At 42.1% G+C, this 23,312-nt stretch overlaps 3 protein-coding genes across 4 annotated transcripts; all 3 read right to left on the reverse strand.

Annotated features, from left to right (window-relative positions):
• Positions 1–195: 195 nt before the first annotated feature.
• Positions 196–9,038, reverse strand: LOC117043553. Its single transcript, XM_033143390.1, has 5 exons — positions 8,120–9,038; positions 4,552–5,145; positions 2,525–3,099; positions 2,349–2,386; positions 196–1,156 (listed from the first exon to the last, which is right to left on the reverse strand). Exons 1-5 carry the CDS (start codon positions 9,036–9,038, stop codon positions 196–198), a joined length of 3,087 nt encoding a protein of 1,028 aa, XP_032999281.1.
• A 5,146-nt stretch (positions 9,039–14,184) lies between these two features.
• LOC117051873 (olfactory receptor 2D2-like) lies at positions 14,185–15,120 on the reverse strand. The gene has a single exon (XM_033158584.1). It carries the CDS (start codon positions 15,118–15,120, stop codon positions 14,185–14,187), a length of 936 nt encoding a protein of 311 aa, XP_033014475.1.
• A 3,360-nt stretch (positions 15,121–18,480) lies between these two features.
• On the reverse strand, positions 18,481–22,518 carry LOC117051880 (olfactory receptor 1019). Of its 2 annotated transcripts, none has more exons than XM_033158597.1 (2): positions 19,565–20,476; positions 18,481–18,498 (listed from the first exon to the last, which is right to left on the reverse strand). In XM_033158597.1, exons 1-2 carry the CDS (start codon positions 20,474–20,476, stop codon positions 18,481–18,483), a joined length of 930 nt encoding a protein of 309 aa, XP_033014488.1. The 2 variants fall into 2 exon arrangements, with proteins under 2 accessions (XP_033014488.1, XP_033014496.1); XM_033158605.1 differs by lacking the exon at positions 18,481–18,498 and adding an exon at positions 22,507–22,518 and having other exon boundaries at positions 19,538–20,452.
• Between the last annotated feature and the right edge of the window lie 794 nt (positions 22,519–23,312).

Here is a 23,312-nt window from a genome sequence, read left to right on the forward strand (position 1 = left end):
ATTGCTCAATGAATGTCAGACAATAACTCTGTGGTTGAACTTCATTTTCTGATTCTCTAGCTAGTAGGAAATTGATGATCAGCTATAAGGGAAAGGAAATAGTTCTGAAACCTACAAGTCAAGTTCCTATAGAACCAGTTCACACACAGACACACACACACACACACACACAAAATTCAGTAATAATATTGTATTTTAGTTTAAGACAGAATTCAGCTTCTTCTTAATGAGTTTTCTGAAAGCTTCCTTAACATCTTTATTCCTCAAGCTGTAGATCAGAGGATTGAGCATGGGGATCACTACTGTGTAGAACACAGAAGCCCATTTGTCTTGATCCAAGGCATAGACAGAAGTGGGCCGGAGATACATGAAAATCACAGTCCCATAAAATAAAGTTACCCCTGTGAAGTGGGACCCACAGGTGGAGAAGGCTTTGAGCCTCCCCGAGGGCATTCTCAGGACAGCTGCTAATATGAAGATGTAAGAGAGAAGGATGATTGAGAGGGAGCTCATCCCAACAAAGCCAGCAAAGGCAAAAAGCAAAATCTCATTAATGTGGGTGTTAGAACAAGCGATTGCTAGCAGTGGAGGGACATCACAGAAGAAATGGTTGATGAGGTTGGAACTGCAGAACTGCAGGCTGAAGGTGGCTGTTGTGTGTATTATGGCATTAGTTGTGCCAGCAATGTATGATCCAAGTAGGAGCCGGATGCAGAGGGACTTGGACATGGCAGTGGAATAGAGCAATGGGTTGCAGATGGCCACAAAGCGGTCATAGGCCATCACTGCTAAAATGTAGCACTCGGCATCCACAAAGGCAGCAAAGAAGTAGAACTGGGCAATACATTCAGGGAAGGAGATGGTCCTGCTCTCAGATATCAAGTCAGACAACATTCTGGGAGCAATGGCAGATGAGTAGCAGATGTCACAGAAGGACAGGTGCCAGAGGAAGAAGTACATAGGATTGTGAAGGTGGGAATCAAGTGAGATCAAGATGATCATGTCCACGTTTCCTACAACATTGACCAGATAGATGATCAGGAATACCACAAAGAATAAGACTTTCATACCTGGATCGTTTGAGATGCCCTGGAGAATGAACTCGGTGACAGTGGTACTGTTTTCATTCACCATTTTTAGGAAAAGATACAGTGGTCTGAAGAAATGTAGGAAATGTAGATGGCAGGGTTGTTTTAAATATTAATTAGTCTATGAGATGTCAAAGTTTGCTTGGGTCCCAGCTGCTCTGTGAGGCTGTGTCTTACCAAGGCTTCTTGTGGAGATTTTGGAAGATTCAGAGTTCCTGAGTGATGCTCCCCTTTGTCTTTTCCTTAAACCTTTCTACAGGTGGGAGAGATGAACTCCGAAGTTTTGATCACTGGTTAAGTCAGCATTCTACTGATCCCTGTAAACTCCAGGATGGTATATTTATTACTCATTGAGTTTCCTACCTCTGAAAAATGAAGTGATTATTACAGAGAGGGAAAGGCAGAGGCCGAGAGCTCTGTCCCCAGAGGATTTCTGATCTCTGATTCCCTCATCAGGAGACATATCTTTGCAGAGCTTTCAAGGGTATGGGCATCCCATGCAATTTACTTTCTCATTGTGCTCACTGTCATTTCCCCTCCCCTCCTGCACTGGAAAATATGTGGCACCCATTTCTCTTGCAGGAAAAATACAATTTTAAAAGAAATTGTTATATTTATATTTATTTTCAAATTACATTATAACATCTCAACTAAATACCTAAGGTATGAACTTTGTTATGCTCATAGATATTCTATATGAGAGCAATATATTGATCTAGGATATACTCAAGTGGCTAATATGCAGCATGGCTTATCAGAAGTAAGTCTTATTGAGTTAAATACAGAGATAAGGAAGTAATTCAGTTCAGTAAACATCTTAATGAGAAACTGCCTGTAATTTTTTCTTCCAGAAGCAATATGCAGCCATAAAGGCAGCCATCCTTTGAAATGGGCACTTCTCTGAATTTGTGATGCAGTTTTCCAACTAAATTATGTGTAAAAATGCATTGTATTTGGTGAAATGGGCACTAAAGTGCTGATGAATTTTTGTGAGGACTTAAGTGCAGGACTGAACCTATGTTTGGAAAACCGAAAAACTGTGGGACATTTAAAATGACAGATTTATACATCCTTAGTTAAATGAGATGCCCCTGTAAGTGGGTATAGGATGGCAGCATGGGGTTCAGATACTTTATCAGGGAAAATGATCTAAAATGATTGTTATCTGAGCAATAGTCAGTCTCAAAATGGGCAGAGGGAGAACAGGAAGAATTAGTCCAACATGAATGAGTCTTATGAGAATGAAAAATGGAGTCTCACAGATAATGCATTATACAAATGAGGTTCTGAGGACACATCTACATAAGAACACATGACAAAAGATCTTACTAATGAGTAATAATGCTAAGCTACTAGAAACAAAACTGCATGCTTCCAGTTATATTCATTCATGCTGCCCTCCATTTCATTGCCAGTTTCTTCAGAGCATGTTTTACATCCTTGTTCCTGAGGCTGTAGATGAGGTGATTAAGCATAGGGATCACTACTGTGTAGAAAACAGAGACCACTTTGTCCCTCTCCAAAGCATAGCTGGAGCTGGGCCGTGAGTAGATGAAGAGGATGGAGCCATAGTACAAAGTAACTGCAATCAGATGAGAGGCACATGTGGAGAAGGCTTTCAGTCTCCCTTCAGTAGAACGGATCCTCAAGATGGCAGCCAAAATGAAGGCATAGGAGGCAAGGATAAGTGCAGAGGGTGTAATTACATTAGTAGCCAAAATGAAGTACAACACGGACTGATAGCTCTTGGGCACATTGCAGGATAGCTTCACCAATGGAGGTAAGTCACAGAAGAAGTCATCAATGACGTTGCCATCACAGAAGCTCAACATGAAGGTTTCACTAGTGATTAAGGTAGAATTGATGAACCCACCTAGATAGGAGAGGGCCACCAGTGCTGTGCACAGCTTTCTGGACATGGCAGTGGCATATGACAGTGGCTTAGCAATGGCCACGGAACGGTCATAGGCCATGGCTGCCAGAAGGTAGCACTCGCTGTAGGCAAGGGCAGCTGTTGTTTTACATTTCCAACACTTATTTTCTTTAGTTTTGTACATTTTTGCTAATTTAACCTGAGAATAATAATAATAATAATAATAATAATAATAATAATAATAATATTCATTCATACCCCACCCTCCCTGGCCAAAACTGAGCTCAGAGCGACTAACAAATGTACAACACATTAACATAAAATCAGGCAATCAATTAAAATACATCCTAAAATTAGATCAGGATCAGAATAAAATCCAGGCAGATGGCAACCTTTAGTTTGGTGTTGGGCCCAACTGTTTGTTCTGAACTTATATGAGCCTATGAGAAAAAGTTGGGAGGCCACTTTCATGCAAGTTCTTATGTAAGGGGAGGGGGAGTCAGACTGAACCCCGATCAAAGGCCTGGTGGAACAACTCCGACTTGCAGGCCCCGTTGAAAGATGCCAAATTCTGCAGGTCCCTGGTCTCTTGTGACAGAGCGTTTCACCAGGCCAGGGCCACGACCGAAAAGGCCTTGGCCTCGTCAAGGTCAGTCTAATCTCCTCGAGGCTCGGGACCTCCAAGATGTTATTATTTGCAGACCGTGAGGTCCTCCGTGGGGCATACCAGGAGAGGCGGTCCCGTAGGTACGAGATACCATGTATACATCATTTTCATATAGATTTCTTTAATCACCACACATGCTGTAAATTTTAACTTTTTCTTCCATAGTTTTTCCCATTCCTCCATCTGTATATTGTGTCTCAGAACTGTGTTATAACATCTTGGTATACAGGCAATCCAGCTCACCATTGAACCCATTGTGTTTTGACCAGATGCAATTTGTCTTTTGGTGCACTCCCTGGAATAAAACCCCATGAAAGATGAGGGCTTCATTGACTCATTCAATTGTAGAGTTGGAAGGTGCCCCCAAGGGTCATCTAGTCCAACCCCTTCAGTGCCAGGGCTGCATGGCACCTATGGCCCCTGGCAACTACAGTCGTGGGGCCAAGTTGGCACTCCAGCTCACATTTCTTATGGGTCAGACACCTCCATTTGAGACTGACACATATAAAATTGAAAGCTGTCAGTCATGTGCACTTAAGAAGCCAACCATTTGATTTTTCAATACAGTGCCCCAAATGAGACTTTTCATATTTTAGACGTTAGGAGAATAATAGCATTCAGATGCGCGTTACAAAACTAGCTTACACACTCATTTCTGATCTATCAAGTTATCTTTACACGCTCTTTAATTTAGAAATCTGTCCTCCTTTTCATCAACTTCTTCACGGCCTTTTTCACATCCTTGTTCCTCAAGCTATAAATCAGGGGGTTCAGCATGGGAAAGACTACTGTATAGAATGTGGAAGCCCATTTTTCACTCCCAATGGAATAGCTGGAACTGGGGCGTGAGTAAATGAAGAGGATGGAGCCATAGTATAAGGTAACAGCTGTCAGGTGGGAAGCACATGTGGAGAAGGCTTTACACTTGCCATCAGTGGAGGAGATTCTTAAGATGGCTGCCAGGATAAAGACATAGGAGGCAAGGATGAAGGCTGAAGGGGCAATGATGTTAAAAGTCAGGAGGAAGTATACCATAGTCTGGTAATTCTCAGCCACATCACAGGAAAGCTTTATCAGAGGGGGTGCATCACAGAAGAAGTCATCAATGATATTGCCATCACAGAAGCTCAATGAGAAGGTTTTACTGGTACCAACAGTGGCATTGATGAACCCCCCTAGATATGAGAGGGCCACCAGTGCTGCGCACAGTTTTCTGGACATGGCAGTGGCATATGACAGTGGCTTAGCAATGGCCACATAACGGTCATAGGCCATGGCTGCCAGAAGGTAGCACTCACTATAGGCAAGGGCAGCTGAGAAGAAGAATTGGGAGGCACAACCTCCAAAGGAAATGCTCTTGTCTTCAGAGATGCAGTTCACCAAGATCTTTGGCGTATAGACGGAGGAATACCACAGATCCAGGAAGGAAAGGTTCCCAATGAAGAAATACATGGGCGTATGGAGGTGAGAGCTGCTGCAGATGAGAAAAATGAGTGCAATGTTCCCGGCTAGACTAGCTATATAAATTATGAGAAACACCACAAACAGTATCAGTTGCAGTTTGGGATTTGTTGTGAATCCCAATAGGATGAATTCAGTGACTGTGGTGTGATTTCCTCCTTCCATGAATCTTCCGTCAATCATATGCTGAAAACACTGAAAACACACAGGATACTTAACACTTGGAATGGCACCGTGGTGTCCTATTAAAGCTCATTTTCTTTAAAAATGAACTTATTTTAACAGGAGTTGTGTTAAAGCCATATTTATTATATTGCAGTAACCATTTTTTAAAATCCAATTATATTATTTTTAAAAAATTACTGACATATATGCAGAGGTATTTCAAGCATGCTTTTAGAAGTGGTGCCATTAGTGCCAATTTCCTCCACAATTATAAGATTAATTTTAATCTGAGCGCCCAAGTCTTTGAAATATGTTACCTTTGATTGCCTTACCTTCTCCAACCCAGGCAACGAGGCTTGTCTTCAATCTTCTCCTCCTTGTTCTTTCCAGACAACATTTCAACAACAACAAAACAACCAGGTGCATAACATATGCTTTGAGAATTGATTCTCAAAAGCGATTTCCTTGGTCAGTCAACTGATTTATTTTGCAGGTTTTGTGCAGTATGCAGGGAGCAGTGAAAGAGGGCTTGTGTGTTTCTTATCACAGATGGACATCTATAGAATCAAATAAGCTGAACCTGTTGGGTGATAAAGCTCTGGAACAAAACTTAGCTCTTAATCATGATGGCACCCACTAGTCATAGGGCACAATATGATAGTCTTGGATGATGTTGATTCCAGAAGAAAATGAGGTTATTCAATCCCTGAACTAATTTATGTAAGTTTTGGAACCAGCAATTCACCCACAACCCATTAGTGGCTTCAGATCAGAAAATACTCAGCATCCTATTGTCTCTGAAGGATGGTGTCCCAGTGGCCTCTTTAATGACACAAAACTTCTCATGCTCTGCTGGGATTTGGTTTTATGGGCAAGCAAATCAAGAGTGTTACTTTTCTTGTTGAGGAAACAGACTTTGAGAACGCATTCCGCAAATCTCTCTAGCAGGCATTTATTTCTCTGGATGCCTTCAGATTAATAATAATAATAATAATAATAATAATAATAATAATAATAATTTATTATTTATACACCACCCATTGGAAGAGCTGGAGGAGAAAAAGAAGACAGGGAGAGAGGGAACATAATCTGGGGGAACATCAGGATTATTTAGGGGGAGCATCAGAGTAGCTAGTCCAGACCAGAGGAGATGTTTTTGTTACTTCAGTCGTCACCATTATCTTGTAACTAACTGTAATGATTGGCTGCTTCATAAGATCACACACCTATTTAATTAATTAAAGTAGTTTTTACAAACCTCATTTACTGCAGTTCCACTTACTGAAGTCCTGAAGCTCTTGCTCCTGCATTCAGATTGACCATCCTTGTTCTTGTCCAGGGTCCTGATCTTACTCCACTATAAAATTACACCAGGCAGTCCAGGGCCTGCCTCATATCATCCTGTTTGAAGCACAGTCTCTACTCAGTGACAGAGACCACTGTTGGATTAGGATAAACGTGTACTTGGCCTTTTTGTCATCATTTTCAACAAAATTCCTTCCTAAACAAAACTCTTAGCTTTATATAATATTTCATTGATTTGCAAAGTTTTTCGTCTAGTTTATAAGTACAGCTCAGAAATTATATTTTATGCCTCAAAATATTTTCCCTTGTCTTTATGAATTTTTTATTAACCCTGTCTTCTACTGATTCCATCATCACTGAAGCTTCTTCACCTTATTAAAGGGAACCAGAAGGACAAATCCTAAAATCAAAAGATTAGACAGCAGGTTGCTTGCAGTGTAAGAATTTTACATTGTTGTTGTAGGCATATCTTCAGCTAGATGAAAAGACTTTTGGTATGGAATGAAACAAGTAGTAAAGAACAGTTTAATTAATCTATTTTTTCATTAATATCGTTGATACCTTACATTCCTGCCCATCCTCAGTTGACCTCCATGCATTTGATATAATGTCTAAAAGTATAGTTATTATATGCACAATTTGTGGGTTCTCAATTTTTGACCTCGAATGCTTCAGACATACCATATCTATTATACCTTTTCTTTGAATATTTTTGAAGAGGAAAATTGCAGGCACCATTACTTAGATACCTGAAATTGATGAAAAGGAGACTGAGAATACTGATAATCTCACACCTCAAGTCAAGCATGACTTCACTCAGCAAGTGGAAAACCTAATTGCAGACTATTTGTAGCACAGCAGAGCACAGCTACAGGGGGGTAGAATCCAGCTGATTCATGTGATTTGATTGACTGTGCAAATCAGTTGTTACTTTTCACATACCAGTGTAGGAAATTCAAATGGGAAAATAGATAAAATTATGTTATCTATTATTAACTGTATGAATATCCTTTCCTATAAATTTCAAGGCAAAGGTCAGATGGCAGAGGTTGGATGGCCAACCTCTGGCATGGGTGCTTTAGTTTAGATTCCTGGATTGCAAGGGGTTGGGCTAGATGACCCTTGGGGGTACCTTCCAACTCTACAATTCAATGAAGCCCTCATTTTTCATGGGGTTTTGTTCCGGGGAGTGCACCAAAAGATAAAATTGCATCTGGTCAAAACAAAATGGGTTCAATGGTGAGCTGGGTTGCCTGTATACTGAGATGTTATAATACAGTTCTGAAGAGATTTGAAAAGCTAAGATGGAAGAGAACATACTTATTGCTTACATTTATTCAGAAACAGATGCCTCCATTTGAAACTGACATATATTAAATTCATAGCTGTGGGTCATGTGTAGTTGAGAAGGGGAAAATTGAGTAGCCTACTTAATACAGTTCTTAAAATGGGAGATATTGGGAAGGCATTACAATGACAGCATACAAAACCAGTTTACATTATTATTTCTGGTCTGCTGTATCATAGTTAAAGTCTTCTTCATTTAGAAATCTGTCCTTCTTGTCATTAACATCTTCACGGCCTTTTTCACATCCTTGTTCCTTAAGCTATAAATCAGGGGGTTCAGCATGGGAAAAACTACTGTGTAGAATGTGGAAGCCCATTTGTCTTGCGCCAAAGCATAGCTGGAACTTGGGTGTGAGTAAATGAAGAGGATGGAGCCATAGTATAAGGTGACAGCTGTCAGGTGGGAAGCACATGTGGAGAAGGCTTTGCGCCTGCCATCAGTGGAGCGGATTCTCAAGATGGCTACTAGGATAAAGGTGTAAGAGGCAAGGATGAAGGCTGAGGGGGCAATGATGTTTAAAGTCAGGAGGAAGTACAGCATAGTCTGGTAATTCTCAGTCACATCACAGGAAAGCATTATCAGAGGGGGTGCATCACAGAAGAAGTCATCAATGACATTTCCATCACAGAAACTCAATGAGAAGGTTTTACTGGTACCAACAGAGGCATTGATGAATCCCCCTAGATATGAGAGGGCCACCAGTGCTGCGCACAGTTTTCTGGACATGGCAGTGGCATATGACAGTGGCTTTGCAATGGCCACATAACGGTCATAGGCCATGGCTGCCAGAAGGTAGCACTCACTATAGGCAAGGCCTCCTGAGAAGAAGAATTGGGAGGCACAACCACCAAAGGAAATGCTCTTGTCTTCAGAGATGCAGTTCACCAAGATCTTTGGCGTATAGACGGAGGAATACCACAGATCCAGGAAGGAAAGGTTCCCAATGAAGAAATACATGGGCGTATGGAGGTGAGAGCTGCTGCAGATGAAAACAATGAGTGCAATGTTCCCAGCTAGACTAGCTATATAAATTATGAGAAACACCACAAACAGTATCAGTTGCAGTTTGGGATTTGTTGTGAATCCCAAAAGGATGAATTCAGTGACTGTGGTGTGATTTCCTCCTTCCATGAATCTTCCGTCAATCATTTGCTGAAAAACCTGAAAACACACAGAACACTTAACACTTGGAATGGCACCATGGTGTCCTATTAAAGCTCATTTTCCTCAATATTTTCTGAATCAGAGAGCTCACAAGCGCAATTAAAAATAAGGGGAAAGGTGATTTGTGTAATGAAATTCTCACTAATATGCACTTCAAAATTATTTTGAGCTTTTAGATTTCTCACTTGTAACAAAGCCATTATTTTTTTACTAAGTCTATGTAAATTACTTTTTTAAGTGACACTTTTTTCTCAGTTTCATCATTATTTTTAACCACTTCCTTTTTCATCTTTTGAAAAAAGATTTCTGAAGTTTCTAGTGCTGGTGACTATGACTGTTCATACATATTCTTATGTATTATTTAAATGTGCTCTACTTTCTAGAGATCAGAAAATATCAGTATGGAGTACAGAGAACTGACATAGGAAAATACATACTTCTGGACCTGTCAATTACATATTGTGAGAGTTTGGTTAGACTGATGACAATTATTCCATGTTCATATTAACTATTATTGCACATTATTGTACATTTTATATATGTATGTCTTACAATAATAGTGAGACAGGAACCCTGAAAACCCCTGTTAAAATGCAACTTAAGAATATTAGTCCTTCTGCATCTGCATTATATTACATCTAACTCAATGCTTCAATCATGATAAAGGAGATGGGTGTCCCAATTAATTTCAGATGACAAGAACTGTTAGTTAACTTTATTTAAAAGTGATGGTTATGAGTTAATAACATAAAAGCAGGCATATGGTGACACTGGCCCTATTCACCAGACCTCTGTCTGAGTGAGTCACTGCAGCATACTGGGACCGAGAAGGGAAGGGGTGCTGTGGCAGTGACGCTGGTACAGTGCAAATGCACTGGTGGAGCCAGTCTGGTGCTCCTGCTGGCACCTTTGCACCACACCTACCTCACAACCATCACAACCCTCCTCCTCTCTATCCCAGTGTGCTGCAGCAATTTGTGTGGATGGAGATGGTGTGAGCTGTGGAGCCTCACCATGGCTTCTGCATACACAACCAATCGTTCCAGAAGGAGATGTTCTTTGGCAGCCACACCAAAAGACACACCTGATCAGTTCAAAGAAGGCTTGAATGCAATCCAGATGTTTCATCCTCATCAGCTGCATGAGTGAAAACCCACATGCTGGTCTCCTTTACTGTGTTGGACTTATTGTGTTCAGAGGTGTTGCGGAAGTTCAGTCTGTGCTGTTCACCTGATGCTGCAGACAAGACATGCATGTGTGAACCAACCTACAATATAGAGAACAAAGGAGGTGGGGAAGAGACAGCCTCTGTTCTTTATTTATCCTCTTCTAAGCTAACCATTGAATTTCATGGAGGTTTTTTTAAATCTATCTAGACACCTTCAGTTCTAAAATCATAGTCATCATAATCATTCTGGCAGCACAACCATGAATGCTTGAAGCCTGATTTCCTTACCTCATCAAACACATCCAAGGAGAGAGCTCTTCTTTTCCTTTCAGATGCTGGAAATCTTTCAAAGCTAGGAGACGTAAAAGAAAAATGACGTTGCATGAAAACGGGAAGTCAGTTTTGGGTGTGCTGGGTTATGAACACATGGTTTTCTGTTGCTTGCACATAATGGCTCTGGTGTCTGTGTCCCCTTTTCCTTCTTATATTGGAAAGTAAGTAGGTATCATTCCATACATAATGCATGGGATTCTAGAAATGTTGTGATTGGAATATAAAAACGGAAAGATGGCATTATAAATCTTCTCAGAAGAAGCTGATCTCAGTGTGCTTCTGTTCCTTCATGCCAATTAATCCTGACTGCCAAGGGTAGGTGGGGAGAACGTTCTCTCTTTCTGAAGGTCTTGTTCCCACTGTGCTGTCAGTGGGGAGGCATTTCAAAGGTCTGGTGCATTGAAAAGGTTGCATTTGGTGTTTGTTGCTCTCAGGTGGGCTGCTATATGATAGTTGTGTGAAGATTTGTTTACTTACTATATTCCTTGTGGAGGGAGTAAGTCTTGTGAACATCTTCCCTAGAGTTCATTAACCTGCATGAGGCACCTACATTATGTTTATCTTTATGATTTCAACAAGAAAAAGAAGCAAATGTAAGGGCTGCTGATCCATTAGAAGTTCATATTATCTGGGAGCTTTGACAAATATTCATTAGTTTTTAATTTTCAGCTGAAATCATAGAATCATAGAGCTGGAAGGGACCAGAAGGGTCATCTAGTCTGACCCCCTGCAATGCAGGAATCTCAGCTAAAGTATCCATGACTGATGGCCACCCAACCTCTGCTTAAAGACTTCCAAGGAAGGAGAGTCCACAACGTCCTGAGGAAGACAGTTCCACTGTCAAACAGCTCATACTGCCAGAAAGCTTTTCCATATGTCTAGTTGGAATCTCCTTTCTTGTAACTTGAAGACCATGTTATATTAGGGTGGTGGGAACTTTGTTGTTGTTGTTGTTGTTGTTGTTGTTGTTGTTGTTGTTGTTGTTGTTTAAAATCTAGTGCTGAAGTGACTTCAAAGCAATCCATTGCAATCTGTTGCAGCCTAACAGGATGGCCCTCTGGAATTTGTCACACACACACACACACACAAATCTATCTGTCCTTGGCTACCCAGAACTTAAATACATGACCTTTCACACACCCTTTCGAACACATGCATATGGAGAGGACCAAATGTGAAATTGTTTATTCTCTTTGACTTCTCAGTGGATTTTGATAGCTTCAACAATTATATTCTTCTGGAGCGGGCTATGCCCCTATCTGGACAGGGATAAGCTAACTACTGTTTTCTGTGCTCTGGTAACTTCTACGTTCGATTATTGCAGTGTGTTATATGTTGGGCTGCCTCTGAAAACTGTTCAGAAACTTCAGCTGGAGTAGAATTTGGTGGCCAGGTTGTTCACCAGGGAAGACGGTTTGAGCATATTACAGCAATCCTGGCCCAACTACACTTGCTGCCAATTAGTTTCTGGGGCCAATTCAAAGTGCTGGTTTTGACCCACAAAACCTTAAATGGCTCAGGACTGCAATACCTCAAGGCCTCTCTCTGTTTGAACCCAACTGGACCCTGAAATCACCCTCTGAGGCCCTTCTTTGTGTTCCTCCTCCAAGAGAGGTCCGGAGGGTGGCAACACAAGTTTTTTTGCAGTTGCTCTCCAGTTGTGGAATGCTTTCCCAGAGAATTTCCACTGGTGCCTTCCTTACCTTTAGGCACCAGGTGAAAACATTCCTCTTTAACCAGACCTTGGGCTGACTAACATCCTATATCCTTTTAAATGTGTTCATAGGAGGGAATGGGGGGAGGGTTTTCTTTTTTGCCTTTCTTTTTTTCCTTGTTTTTATTACTTTTTTGTGTTTTTATCTTGCATTTTTATGCTGTGAACCACCCTGTGATATACAGATGAAGGGCACTATGCAAATGAAACAAACAAACAAACAAATAAGTAAACAAACATTTATTGACAACCATCTGGCTGTGAGGAGACCCAGAGTTTACAGGGTTAACAGCTCTGGGGAAATGACGTCCTGTCACTGGGGTGTGTTCACCTATGGGTACTTTATGCTTTGTTATGTAAACGTCTCTTTACCTTCTCTTTTGCTGCAACAGGAGAACCACCATGTCTTCGCTATCTCCTGGCCAATGTTTGTTGTTTTAGCTGTTGTACAATAAAACTTCGTAGATTAGAGAAGCTGTGTATGAGTGATTTACTGCATGGCTGCTTCTCCATACACACAGACACACCACTGCTGAGATACCCTGCTGGAGCCGATGGAGAAGCAGGAGGTGCAGCTGAAAGCATGCTGGACGCCATCACACCATCGCTTTTCACAACAGGTTATGGGAGTTACCTCCATAACTCAACACTGGCCACAAACTGACAAGGATTCCTTGTATCAAACTTTCATTTTATGCATGTGATTCATCAATGAGATTTCTATCCTCATAAATAATAAAAATTTCTCTGAGAAATGTCCAGGAAAAAAACAACAACTACCATCTCATTGGCATCAGCTGTCTTGCCAGTACATATTTCACATCTTTGCACCTGGTTGTGAGTCACAGAGTCACACTGGGGATGCTGACACCTTGTCCCTATCTGATTTAGTGAAGGTGGTCTTCAGAATGGTGTTGGAGAACCCTAGGACCAGTGTGCTATTTTTCTAGAAAAAGAGGTGCTAGGACTCACCATGAATGACTCTCTTGTTCTCTTAGAATGACAATGGTGCTCATCTGAGAGGTGCTAGAACTGTGTTCCAGTGAGTCCCAACTGAAAAAAAAGCCCTGACTAGGATTGTCTAGGGGACTTCTTTGTCATTGTGTATGCTGATGACCAGCTCTCACTGGTCTAGCTTGGGCCTTCTTGAGCACCATAATAGGCTGATGAATGATGAAAGGCATTCTGTGCCACTGAAACCACCTGAGCTTCAAGCAATAGCAAAGGGTCCAGAAGTATCTCCAAGCTATGTAACCGCTCCTTCAGAAGAAGTGTAACCCCATCAAGAGCATGCAACCTCCCATCCATCCAGTCTAGGGAATCACCCAGTAACAGTGCCTCAGTCTTGTCTGAATTGAGCTTCAGTTGTTGTCTCTCACCCAATCCATTATCAAGGCAAGACAACAGTCCAGCACATCTCCAGCCACACCTGCAGATGTAAAGGGGAAGTAGAGCTGTGTGTCACCAGCATATTGCTGTCAACATACTCCAAAACTCTGAATAACCCCACTCAGTGGTTTCATGTTAAAGAGCAAAGGGGATGGATTTGAACCCCGAGGAACCCCACTTTAAAGGCTCTGTGGGGCTGAAGAGCACTTCCCAAGCATCACCCTCTGGAAATTACCATTCAAGTAGGACTGGAACCACTTCAAAGCGGAGCTGCCCATCCCTAACTCAGACACCCACTCCAGAAGTGACTGATGCCATTGAAAGCTACTGAGAGGTCAAGGAGAATTAACAGGGACACATTTCCCCTGTCTCTCTCTTGGCAGAGGTCATCATACAGGGTGGAACATGGCTTAAATCCCAACTGACATGTCCATCATTCATTAGTGAGATTTATATGCTGCTTAATAACAAAAAGTTATTTCTGGGTACTATCTGGTCAGAAAAACTCATCATCTTATTAGCACCGATGGTCTCTTCAGAGCATGTTTCACATCCTTGTTCCTCAGGCTATATATCAGGGGGTTAAGCATGGGCATTATAATGGTGTAAAACAAAGCGATCACTTTGTCCCTGTCTCGTGAGGACTTTGATCTTGGTCGCATGTACATGAAGATGGCTGTCCCATAAAATATGGTGACGACAGTGAGGTGGGATGCACAGGTAGAGAATGCCTTGGCCCTTCCTTGGGCAGTTCGTATCCGCAGCACAGCTAAGAAAATGTAGGTGTAGGAGACAATAATTAACAGGAAGGGAATGAAGACTATGATGATGCTGAAAACAAAGACAACCATTTCAGCAAGGTAAGTGTCGGTGGAAGCCAAAGACAGCACTGCTGGCACCTCACAGAAATAATGGTTCAAGATATTAGGACCACAGAAAGGCAATTGTAAGGTGAAAATGTTAATAATCATGGAGCTCATCAAACTGCTGCACCAGCAAAAAGCAGCCAGCCGAGCACAGAGCTTCCAGTTCATGATGGCTGTGTAAAGCAAAGGCTGACAGATTGCCACATACCGATCATAAGCCATGACGCCAAGCAGAAAGCACTCTGTCATGCCAAACGCCAGGGAAAAATACATCTGGATTGCACAACGCCAGAATAAGATAGTTTTCCTTCTGGTCACAAGGTTCATCAGCATCTGGGGGACATTGGTGGTGACATAATAAATGTCTAAGAAAGACAAATTGATAAGGAAGAAGTACATGGGTGTATGAAGCCGAGGGTAAACTCTGACAACTGAGATGATGACGACATTCCCAAACACTGTGAGCAGATAACAAGCCAGAAACACCACAAAGAGCACCAGCTGCACCCTTGGTTGATTGGAGAAACCCAAAAATATGAATTCGGTCACAAATGTTTTGTTGCAACCAACCATTTTCATTCACATTTAATCTGTAAGGAGGATAAGGGGAAACAGCAGATTAAGTGAAGTGCAGAATCAGCACCTAGTGACATATACTGTTCTTGGTCTTTGATGCTCACTGAAGTGATGAGAATGGCAACCCTTGCAAATTTCCTTGTACTCTATGGATGTTCCACTGCAGGGGGAAAAAACTTACCGGTACCTTTCCATGAGGAAAAAAAAAACCCGCAATGCAGTTCTGTGTCTTAATGGTAGTGTTTGAAATGGAGACAAGGAAGTAGCATTTCAATGATGGGGTGGATGCTAAATTTATCTATCATTGATGTTCCAAGACCTCTCTTCCAATTTTTGGCAGTTTTCTTTCTCTGCAAAAGAGACTTCTGTTTTTATGTCTCATTTGCAGGTGACTTTAGAATGTCTTTATGCTTTCAGTAAGTATGGGGTTCCACCCCACCCCACCCCACCCCTGATTAAATATTTATCCACTGCTCTGTTGCTTCCATGTTCTGCTTCCTAATCTGAAAAAGTGCATTGGAGGAGCTGCTCTATGATGTCTTCCCTGTTTGGAGATGTGTAGGAAACCAGGAGCCAGGTTACTAAGAGCCTCAGAATTTGGGTGTGTTTTTTTTTGTTTTGGTTTTAAGGGAAGTCCTTCCTTTCATCTTTCAGAGTGTCCTCCCCTATTTCTTTAACAGTAGAAGAGACTTCATTTGAAAAACATCAACAATGAATAGCTGTCAGAAGCATGGTGGACAGCTTCCCCACCTTCCAGCACTTACAGGAAAGCTGAACCAAAGATATTATGAGATTTTCAGGAAGCAGGGGCCCCCAAGAAGGCTGCAAGCCACTAGAGAGATGCTTTGTACAATGAAAGAAAGGACAACCATACAAACTCCCCTTGGCCATCTTGAAAGTAAGATAAGCACAACAACCCCACACCTCAAACTTTTCTCTTCCCTTTTCAAATGTAATTTCTTTTCCTGTTGATTTATAGAATGCTCTGAAAATCAGAGGAAAGTGTTGGTACAATACAAGTTTCTAGGTCCTAGCCATAAGTCAGTTGAATATGGAACCAGTTCCCAGTGATTATAAAAACATAGTGCACATTGGTTACTTCCTGTTGTTATTAAAGGAACAAACTAAATAAAATAAAAACATTAGCATTTTACCCCATTTTCACAACACGGTTAGGAAGCAGTTATAGTACCTGGAGTTCTGTAACCGCCCCGCAGCTTCCCAGAAACACCCCCCCCCCCCAAAAAAAAAACCAACCCAACAAGCTCTGAGCTTAAAAGTTACTGTCAAGGATCCTTTCTTACTCCTCCATTATGTTACTGCAGAGGAAAAAACAGGGTGGAAAGCAAAGGTTATAGAAAAGTAGGAGAAGCACTTGGGATTTGATGTCTCTGAAGAATCACCTCACATTAGTCTGTTGCAGCAAACACATACAAAATATTGTGACACAATAAAAGAGGGGGCTTGGAACCTTGGGTTGTGGGCCAAATTAGGCCTGGTGGGGGTTCCAGTTTGGCCTGCCAGGCCATTTTATCCAAACCACATCCACTTGCCCCACACCTGATGTCATGTGCACACAGATGTGATAGCAGATTGGGGGCCAAAAAGTGTGCTTCCAATTGCTTCATTGCAAATGAGTCTAGTTTTTAGTGCTGATCAGTGAAGAGGATGACAAGCCCCCTGGGTTCCTCTCTGAAATTTAGAAATACTTAAGCCACTTCCTTTCAGCGGGGGGCGTGTTTAGGCCCCTGCATCACAGGGAGCCCTGGCATGCATCACAACCACATCTGCTGGGGGCGTGGCTTGCCACATTAAAGTGGCCACACATTCAGGAGATCTCCCTCTCTAATCCTGGCTTCTACGGATCTCCCGCCCTCCTGCCCTTTTTTCTGGCGTTCTTCACCTTGACCTTGCTATGGGCTTTGGTTGGTTACCTGTTGAAGGGGCCTGGTAGGAATTTTTCCACTTGGCAGATTGGCACCAGCTACTTGGTTGCCTTGTAGCAAATCATCACAACTTTGTAAGGTTTGGTGGTTAGGCATTGGAAAAGCTTGGTTTATGAGAGGGGAGGTTGTGGTCATCACCTACCCCTCCCCTTTAAGGGTATTCCATTATAGGAATCCAGGGGTTGTGGTTCCTGACCGAAGCCCAGGTGGTGGCTAAGGCCATGGCACAACTTTTCCAGTTACCCTGGGGGGGGGGGGAGCTCCTAGTTGATGTACATCAGCAGGGCTCCCCCTACAGGTGGTTAACCCTTGTGAGACTTCCTGCATGGCGGGCAGGAGTCAGATATAGTCGGTTCGGTTCCAGTGCCTAAAGACAATACCACCCACATTCTCTAACCAATAAAAGTTATGGCCTTTGTCACCCATTAACCTGAAATAACTGGTGTCCACATGTTTTATTTCATCAAAGGAGGGGGTGTGGGGCCTTGACGCGCAACTATAGTTTAAATAGAAATACATATCAATGTAGAGAAGCTGTGTGCCAGGTGACTTGAGTGCGTACTCATTCTGCTGCCCAGGTGCTAAGGATCTTGGGCAATTTCAAGCCTCTTTTCTCTCTTATTTCTTCTCATCTTACAATGGGCTTGGATTGGGGAACCATTCAAATAGAAGACTCCATCAAATAGTATTTATTTATTTATTGAATTTATATGCTGCCCTATACCTGGAGGTCTCAGCCCAGTTCGGAGGTCTCAGGCCTTCTGAGGGTTGCCTTCTGACTTCAAATATAGGAATGCCCTCTGTAAATTAGTACACATGGCCACTATATTTAGTAGCAAGCCACTTTGTGGAGCAGGGGTTGTTTGAAGATCAGGAATGGCTAAAGGAATGGCTAGTCTTATAGCCACAAGCATCTTTCTGTCACCAATGGTAACTAATGTGGTGCCCTCCAGATGTTGTTGGACTACAACTCCCATCATCCCTGACCATTGGCCATATTGGCTGAGGCTGGAGTCAACAATATTTGGAGAACACCATATTGGCTACTCTGGGGGAAATTCCCCTTGAGGGTTTCAAGTATGGAGGCCCACACCAAATTCCAAATCAGGCAGACTTTATTCAGTAATGCATTACAGGACAGAATTCTAAGAATCTTCAAAGTATTTACACTGGGATCCACACTATATAGGCAAATATAGACATCATTTTAGTTGTTCACCCTCTATCCAACGACCTGATCTACTCCAGCACTTTGTCATCTTTCATCCAGCCACAGTCCATGAAATGACCACCTCAAAACATTTGCAAGAGCAAACAGGATTGAAAGCAGGATTATGTATGATTGTCTTGAGAGCACCATGAGCGCAAATAATCAGGAATGTGTGTAGAATTTGTCTTTTGGGAAGCAGCCATACCTTCATCTCAGTGACTGCATCTTTATGAGGATGCAGAACATATAACTTTACTATGCATTTTGACCACCATTTTCCACCCCTGGGCTACCCTCCATTTTTGATGCAAGCCTCACATAACCCAGAGTCACATAAATCTCCCATAAGTAGCTTGAGAAATAAACCCCAAAACTTCCAGTGACTGTAATGTAGTAAGTAGAACTTAAATGATTACTAAGGCTTCAGTCCTATACACATACCTGAAAGTCTCATTGAGCTCGATGAGACTTGCTTCTGCACAGCAAAGGACTGAGCTATTAGCTCACCTGTTAAAGTAATTTTTCTGGAGTGTTTTTATAGTTCTTTTTTCATCCTGACATAGTTCCTAATATATTTTGACATGTGAAAGTAAACCATTAAAATTCTTCGGACATTTTTGTTGGCTCCAGACCAAGTTAATCACACTTAGTCCCACTAAAACAAAGGTGAACACTTAGTCATGACCAACTTCAGTCCCATGAATACCAATGAGACATAACTGCAATTAATTTTCTCAGACTCCAACTCTTTGGGTGCAGAAAAATGTGAATCAATATAATACTCTCTTAAAATGTTTGCTTTATGTATGGCTCCTCATCACTTTGCAATCAAAATTAAAGTAGAAAAAATTCTAATAATGTTTTTCATAAATAAAAACATTTGAAAATAAAATATTATCATACTCTGTAAACATCTATAGACTCCTGCACAATATTATATTGCAGCATAAGACATGGAATGTATTACTTCTTGTAATGTTTTGAACTTGGCATGTCATCACTGAAGGATGCCCTGCTGCTTTCTCCCAGGGAAACTCAACATTTAGTGCTGAATCAGAACAAACAGCAATTGAGTTTTCCACAGGTTACTGTTTGTTCAGATTTAGCACTTAGGAGTGGGTTTTCTGGTGGACAGCGGGAGGCAAAGGCAAAATCATTTGGACCCATGCCTAGAAAGTCTGGGACAAGTGGGAAACTGCTCAGACCCGTGCTTTCTAGGCAGAGGACAAGCAGAAGTGACTAGAAAGAGCACTGAGAGAAGATGTTACTGGGATAAAACTTTCTTGCTGACAACTCTTCTAAAAGCTTCCTTCACATCTTTGTTCCTAAGGCTGTAGATTAGAGGATTGAGCATAGGAATCACAACCGTGTAGAACACAGAGGCCCATTTGTCCTGATCTAATGAGTAACTGGATGTCGGCCTCAGATACATAAACATAACTGTCCCATAAAAGAGGGTGACTCCAGTGAGGTGGGAAGCACATGTAGAGAAGGCCTTACGTCTGCCCTCAGCAGAGCGGATCCTCATGATGGCAGCAAAGATGAAGAGATAGGAGATAAGGATGATAAGGATGGTGCTGAACTCGATGAAGCCACAGAGGCTGAAGAGGAGGATCTCACTCATGTAGGTGTCAGAGCAAGACAATGCTAGGAGTGGGGGGATCTCACAGAAGAAATGATTGATGATATTGGAGCCACAGTAATCTAAGCTGAAAGTCAGGCTGGTATGGGACACCAGGCTTATTAGACCTGCTACGTAGGAACCAATAGCCAGTACCAGACAAACCTGCTTTGACATGACTGTGGTATAATGGAGAGGACGGCAGATGGCCACATAGCGGTCATATGCCATGGCAGCCAAGACATAGCATTCAGCATCCACAAAGCCTACAAAAAATGCAAACTGTGTGGCACAGTTGGAGAAGGAGATAGTTTTTCGCTGGCGTAAGAAGTCAGCCAGCATACGTGGGGCAATGGCAGTAGAGTAGCCCAGATCCACTAAGGAGAGGTGGCAAAGGAAGAAATACATGGGTGTGTGGAGTTGCTCATCTACGGTGATCAGGAGGATCATGCCCACATTTCCTACCACATCTGCCAGGTAGATGAAAAGAAAGACCACAAAGAGAGCCATTTCTAGGCGTGGATTATCTGTGAAGCCCAAGAAAATGAACTCTGTCACCTGGGTATGATTGCCCTCAGCCATCGTGGCTTGAGACAAATCGGGGATCTGGGGATCCGGAGAGAAGACAGAAGACACTACTTGAGTCAGAAGAAATGCTTTGTAGTGTAGAGCATTAGAATGGGAGAAGAGGCAGTCTGCCTTGCTGGACAGAGAATACAGCACTCCTTCTGCAACTGGGTCCACCAATCACTTCAAGACCCCTTAGTCAATGTTACGAAAGGAACATAAACTATCACATTAAATGTTTCTTCCTAAAGAAAAGAAAACAGTTATTTTATTATATGGGACCACACTATAAAATGGAGGAAAGTATAATAATTAAACATTTTTATTCATGAGTTTCCCTGATTGGAATCAAAGCATGCCTTAGTTAAAGCCACATATAGAATATGCTGCTTTATAAGGTCTTGACCATTAATGCAACTGGTGCAGTTGATTGAGGATATGAAGCTTCTGCAATCCTTTCCACCATGGCAGATAGGATTAGGCTAAAGAATGGGACTTCTGGGTGAATAGCTCCTATAAGACACTCCCTCCCCTTTTTTCCTGACATAGGAGGAGTCTGGCGTTATGAGAGATCTTCCACAAATTTACCTCAAATCACTAATCTGTGGGAGAAGGGGAGGAAGCATCTATACTCTCCTGATGTTAGTTTTCTCCTGCTACCATCTCTTCTTCCTGAGAGCTAATTGATCATCTAGTGTTCTGCCCAACCTCCGCTGAGAGAACCATGAGAGCAGCACAGGGCTTGGAACCTTCCATTGTCCTACTAGTTCCATCCATGGTCTCTGTATCACCCTGTTTGCCTGACTTATTCCAGATTCCATTTTATATTTTGGCTCTTCAACTGAAGTAAATATTCCCTCTGCAGACCCCCCTGAGTTGTTAGCTCTGCCTGCTATAAAAGAAGATAATGACCCTGAGATTGTCCTGGTTTGGAATATATAAACATTAAGAAGCTAAGCAAACCCCTGCCGGATTAGGTTGAAGGGCTCTTAAGTTCAGCATTCTGCTCTCACAGCAGTCAACCAGGTGCCTATGGAAAGTCCATAAGCAGGACATGAATGAAATAGCACTCTTCTCACTTGTGATTCACAGCAAATAGTATTGCTGCGTGTAACAGTGGAGGTAGAACATAACCACTGTGCATAGCAGCCACTGATAGCCCTTTCTTCCTTAAATTTGTCCAATCCTCTTTTAAAGTCATCCAGGTCAGTGGCCATCACTGCATCTTACTCACCAGCCATTTTAATCAGACTATCCTTGGAAGAGCACAGCATTGTGGGTTGTTAAATATTGTTGTGCCTATCTGTTGCCCATTTCTAGCAGCAAAACAACAAATGCTTTCAGGAGATTCTTGCTTGGCTTTCAATGTCAACTCGAGTAAGAATTCTAAGCAAGGTGGACTCTCTAGCATGGACAATGTTTGCTAGGGGGTTCCTCAAGCAGAAACCTTGACTCCTTAAATTTCCTAAATTCCCTGAGCTAGCTTGGGTCCACATATCTACTTACACAACCTTGTACCCCTCCTGCTTTGAAAAACTTTATCCCACCTGAAAGTCAGATGCTCAGTCCATACTTTTGTCCTCTCCTCTGCTTCTTAGCTATTGTAAACTGGTAAGTCAGAAAGGTGGTATTTATTTATCCAGCTCAGAGTCCCAGATGGCTGATGCAAGGATTACATGGCTCCACAGGAAGCCATTAAAAATACTTCTCAAGGGTACCCCTCCCCTTGTCACTTCCTTCCTTCCATCCTTACAGAGATAATTAAATATGTTAATGGAAGTTCTTTCTCTTGAACCTTTCCTCATCAACACAAATTTTGTGCTGTAATACAGAAAATTATACCGAAAATTGACTCAATCCCCCCAATATGTCACAGCATCCTCCTCAGCCGAATGTGGATGGCACTTCCTTTGAAGTTCCTCTCCTGGAAGTAGAGTACCTCATAATTAAAACTGTCATGGATACCTCCAAAGATCATTGAAATTATATTTTGAGTGGGTACTTAGTGAGAAGTCACTGTTAGACATTCATGTTACCCACCTCACAGAACTACAACTTCTTCCATGATTCTCTGGGGGAAAGGGAATGACTACCTACATACTTTAAGTATATGATGTTATATACCATAGCCCACCAGCCTATTTCTTCTAAACCTAAAGTTGGAAGTTTAGTCCTATGCTGTAGTCCTCCTGTATTTCAGAATATATCCATTGAGGGGTGAGAGACTCTGTGTTGACCAGCAGGTAATGGTGTTTCCACCATCTTTGCCTCACCCTAAAGCCCTAGGAACCTTCATAAGGGAACTGTTTCCAGAAGAAGAAGAAGAAGAAGAAGAAGAAGAAGAAGAAGAAGAAGAAGAAGAAGAAGAAGAAGAAGAAGAAGAAGAACTGTTAGGGGAGAGAGATCCTGTTTGCTATCAGGAGTTGGTTGGTTTCACCTTTGCCACCCCACCTCTAGCCTGAGGAACCTTCAGAAGGGAGTTGCTGCTGCAGGCATTATGTGTATGTGTATTCTAATGAGCTGAACAGAGTGAAAGATTATGAGTCATAGGGGTGGGAGAGTGTGTGTGTGAACACAACAGTGCTTAATTTATTTTCTGGTTGGTATTTTCTTAAGTGTTCTGAATATTGTTTTATAGATTACTAATGCTATAGGGCTTGCCGATCAGAAGGTCAGTGGTTCGAATCCCCGCAACGGGGTGAGCTCCTATTGCTCGGTCCCTGCTCCTGCCAACCTAGCAGTTCGAAAGCACGTCAAAGTGCAAGTAGATAAATAGGTACTGCTCCGGCGGGAAGGTAAGCAGCATTTCCATGCGCTGCTCTGGTTCACCAGAAGTGGCTTAGTTGTGCTG

This window comes from Lacerta agilis, chromosome 1 (genome assembly GCF_009819535.1).
Source record: "Lacerta agilis isolate rLacAgi1 chromosome 1, rLacAgi1.pri, whole genome shotgun sequence".
Lineage (NCBI taxonomy): Eukaryota > Metazoa > Chordata > Lepidosauria > Squamata > Lacertidae > Lacerta > Lacerta agilis.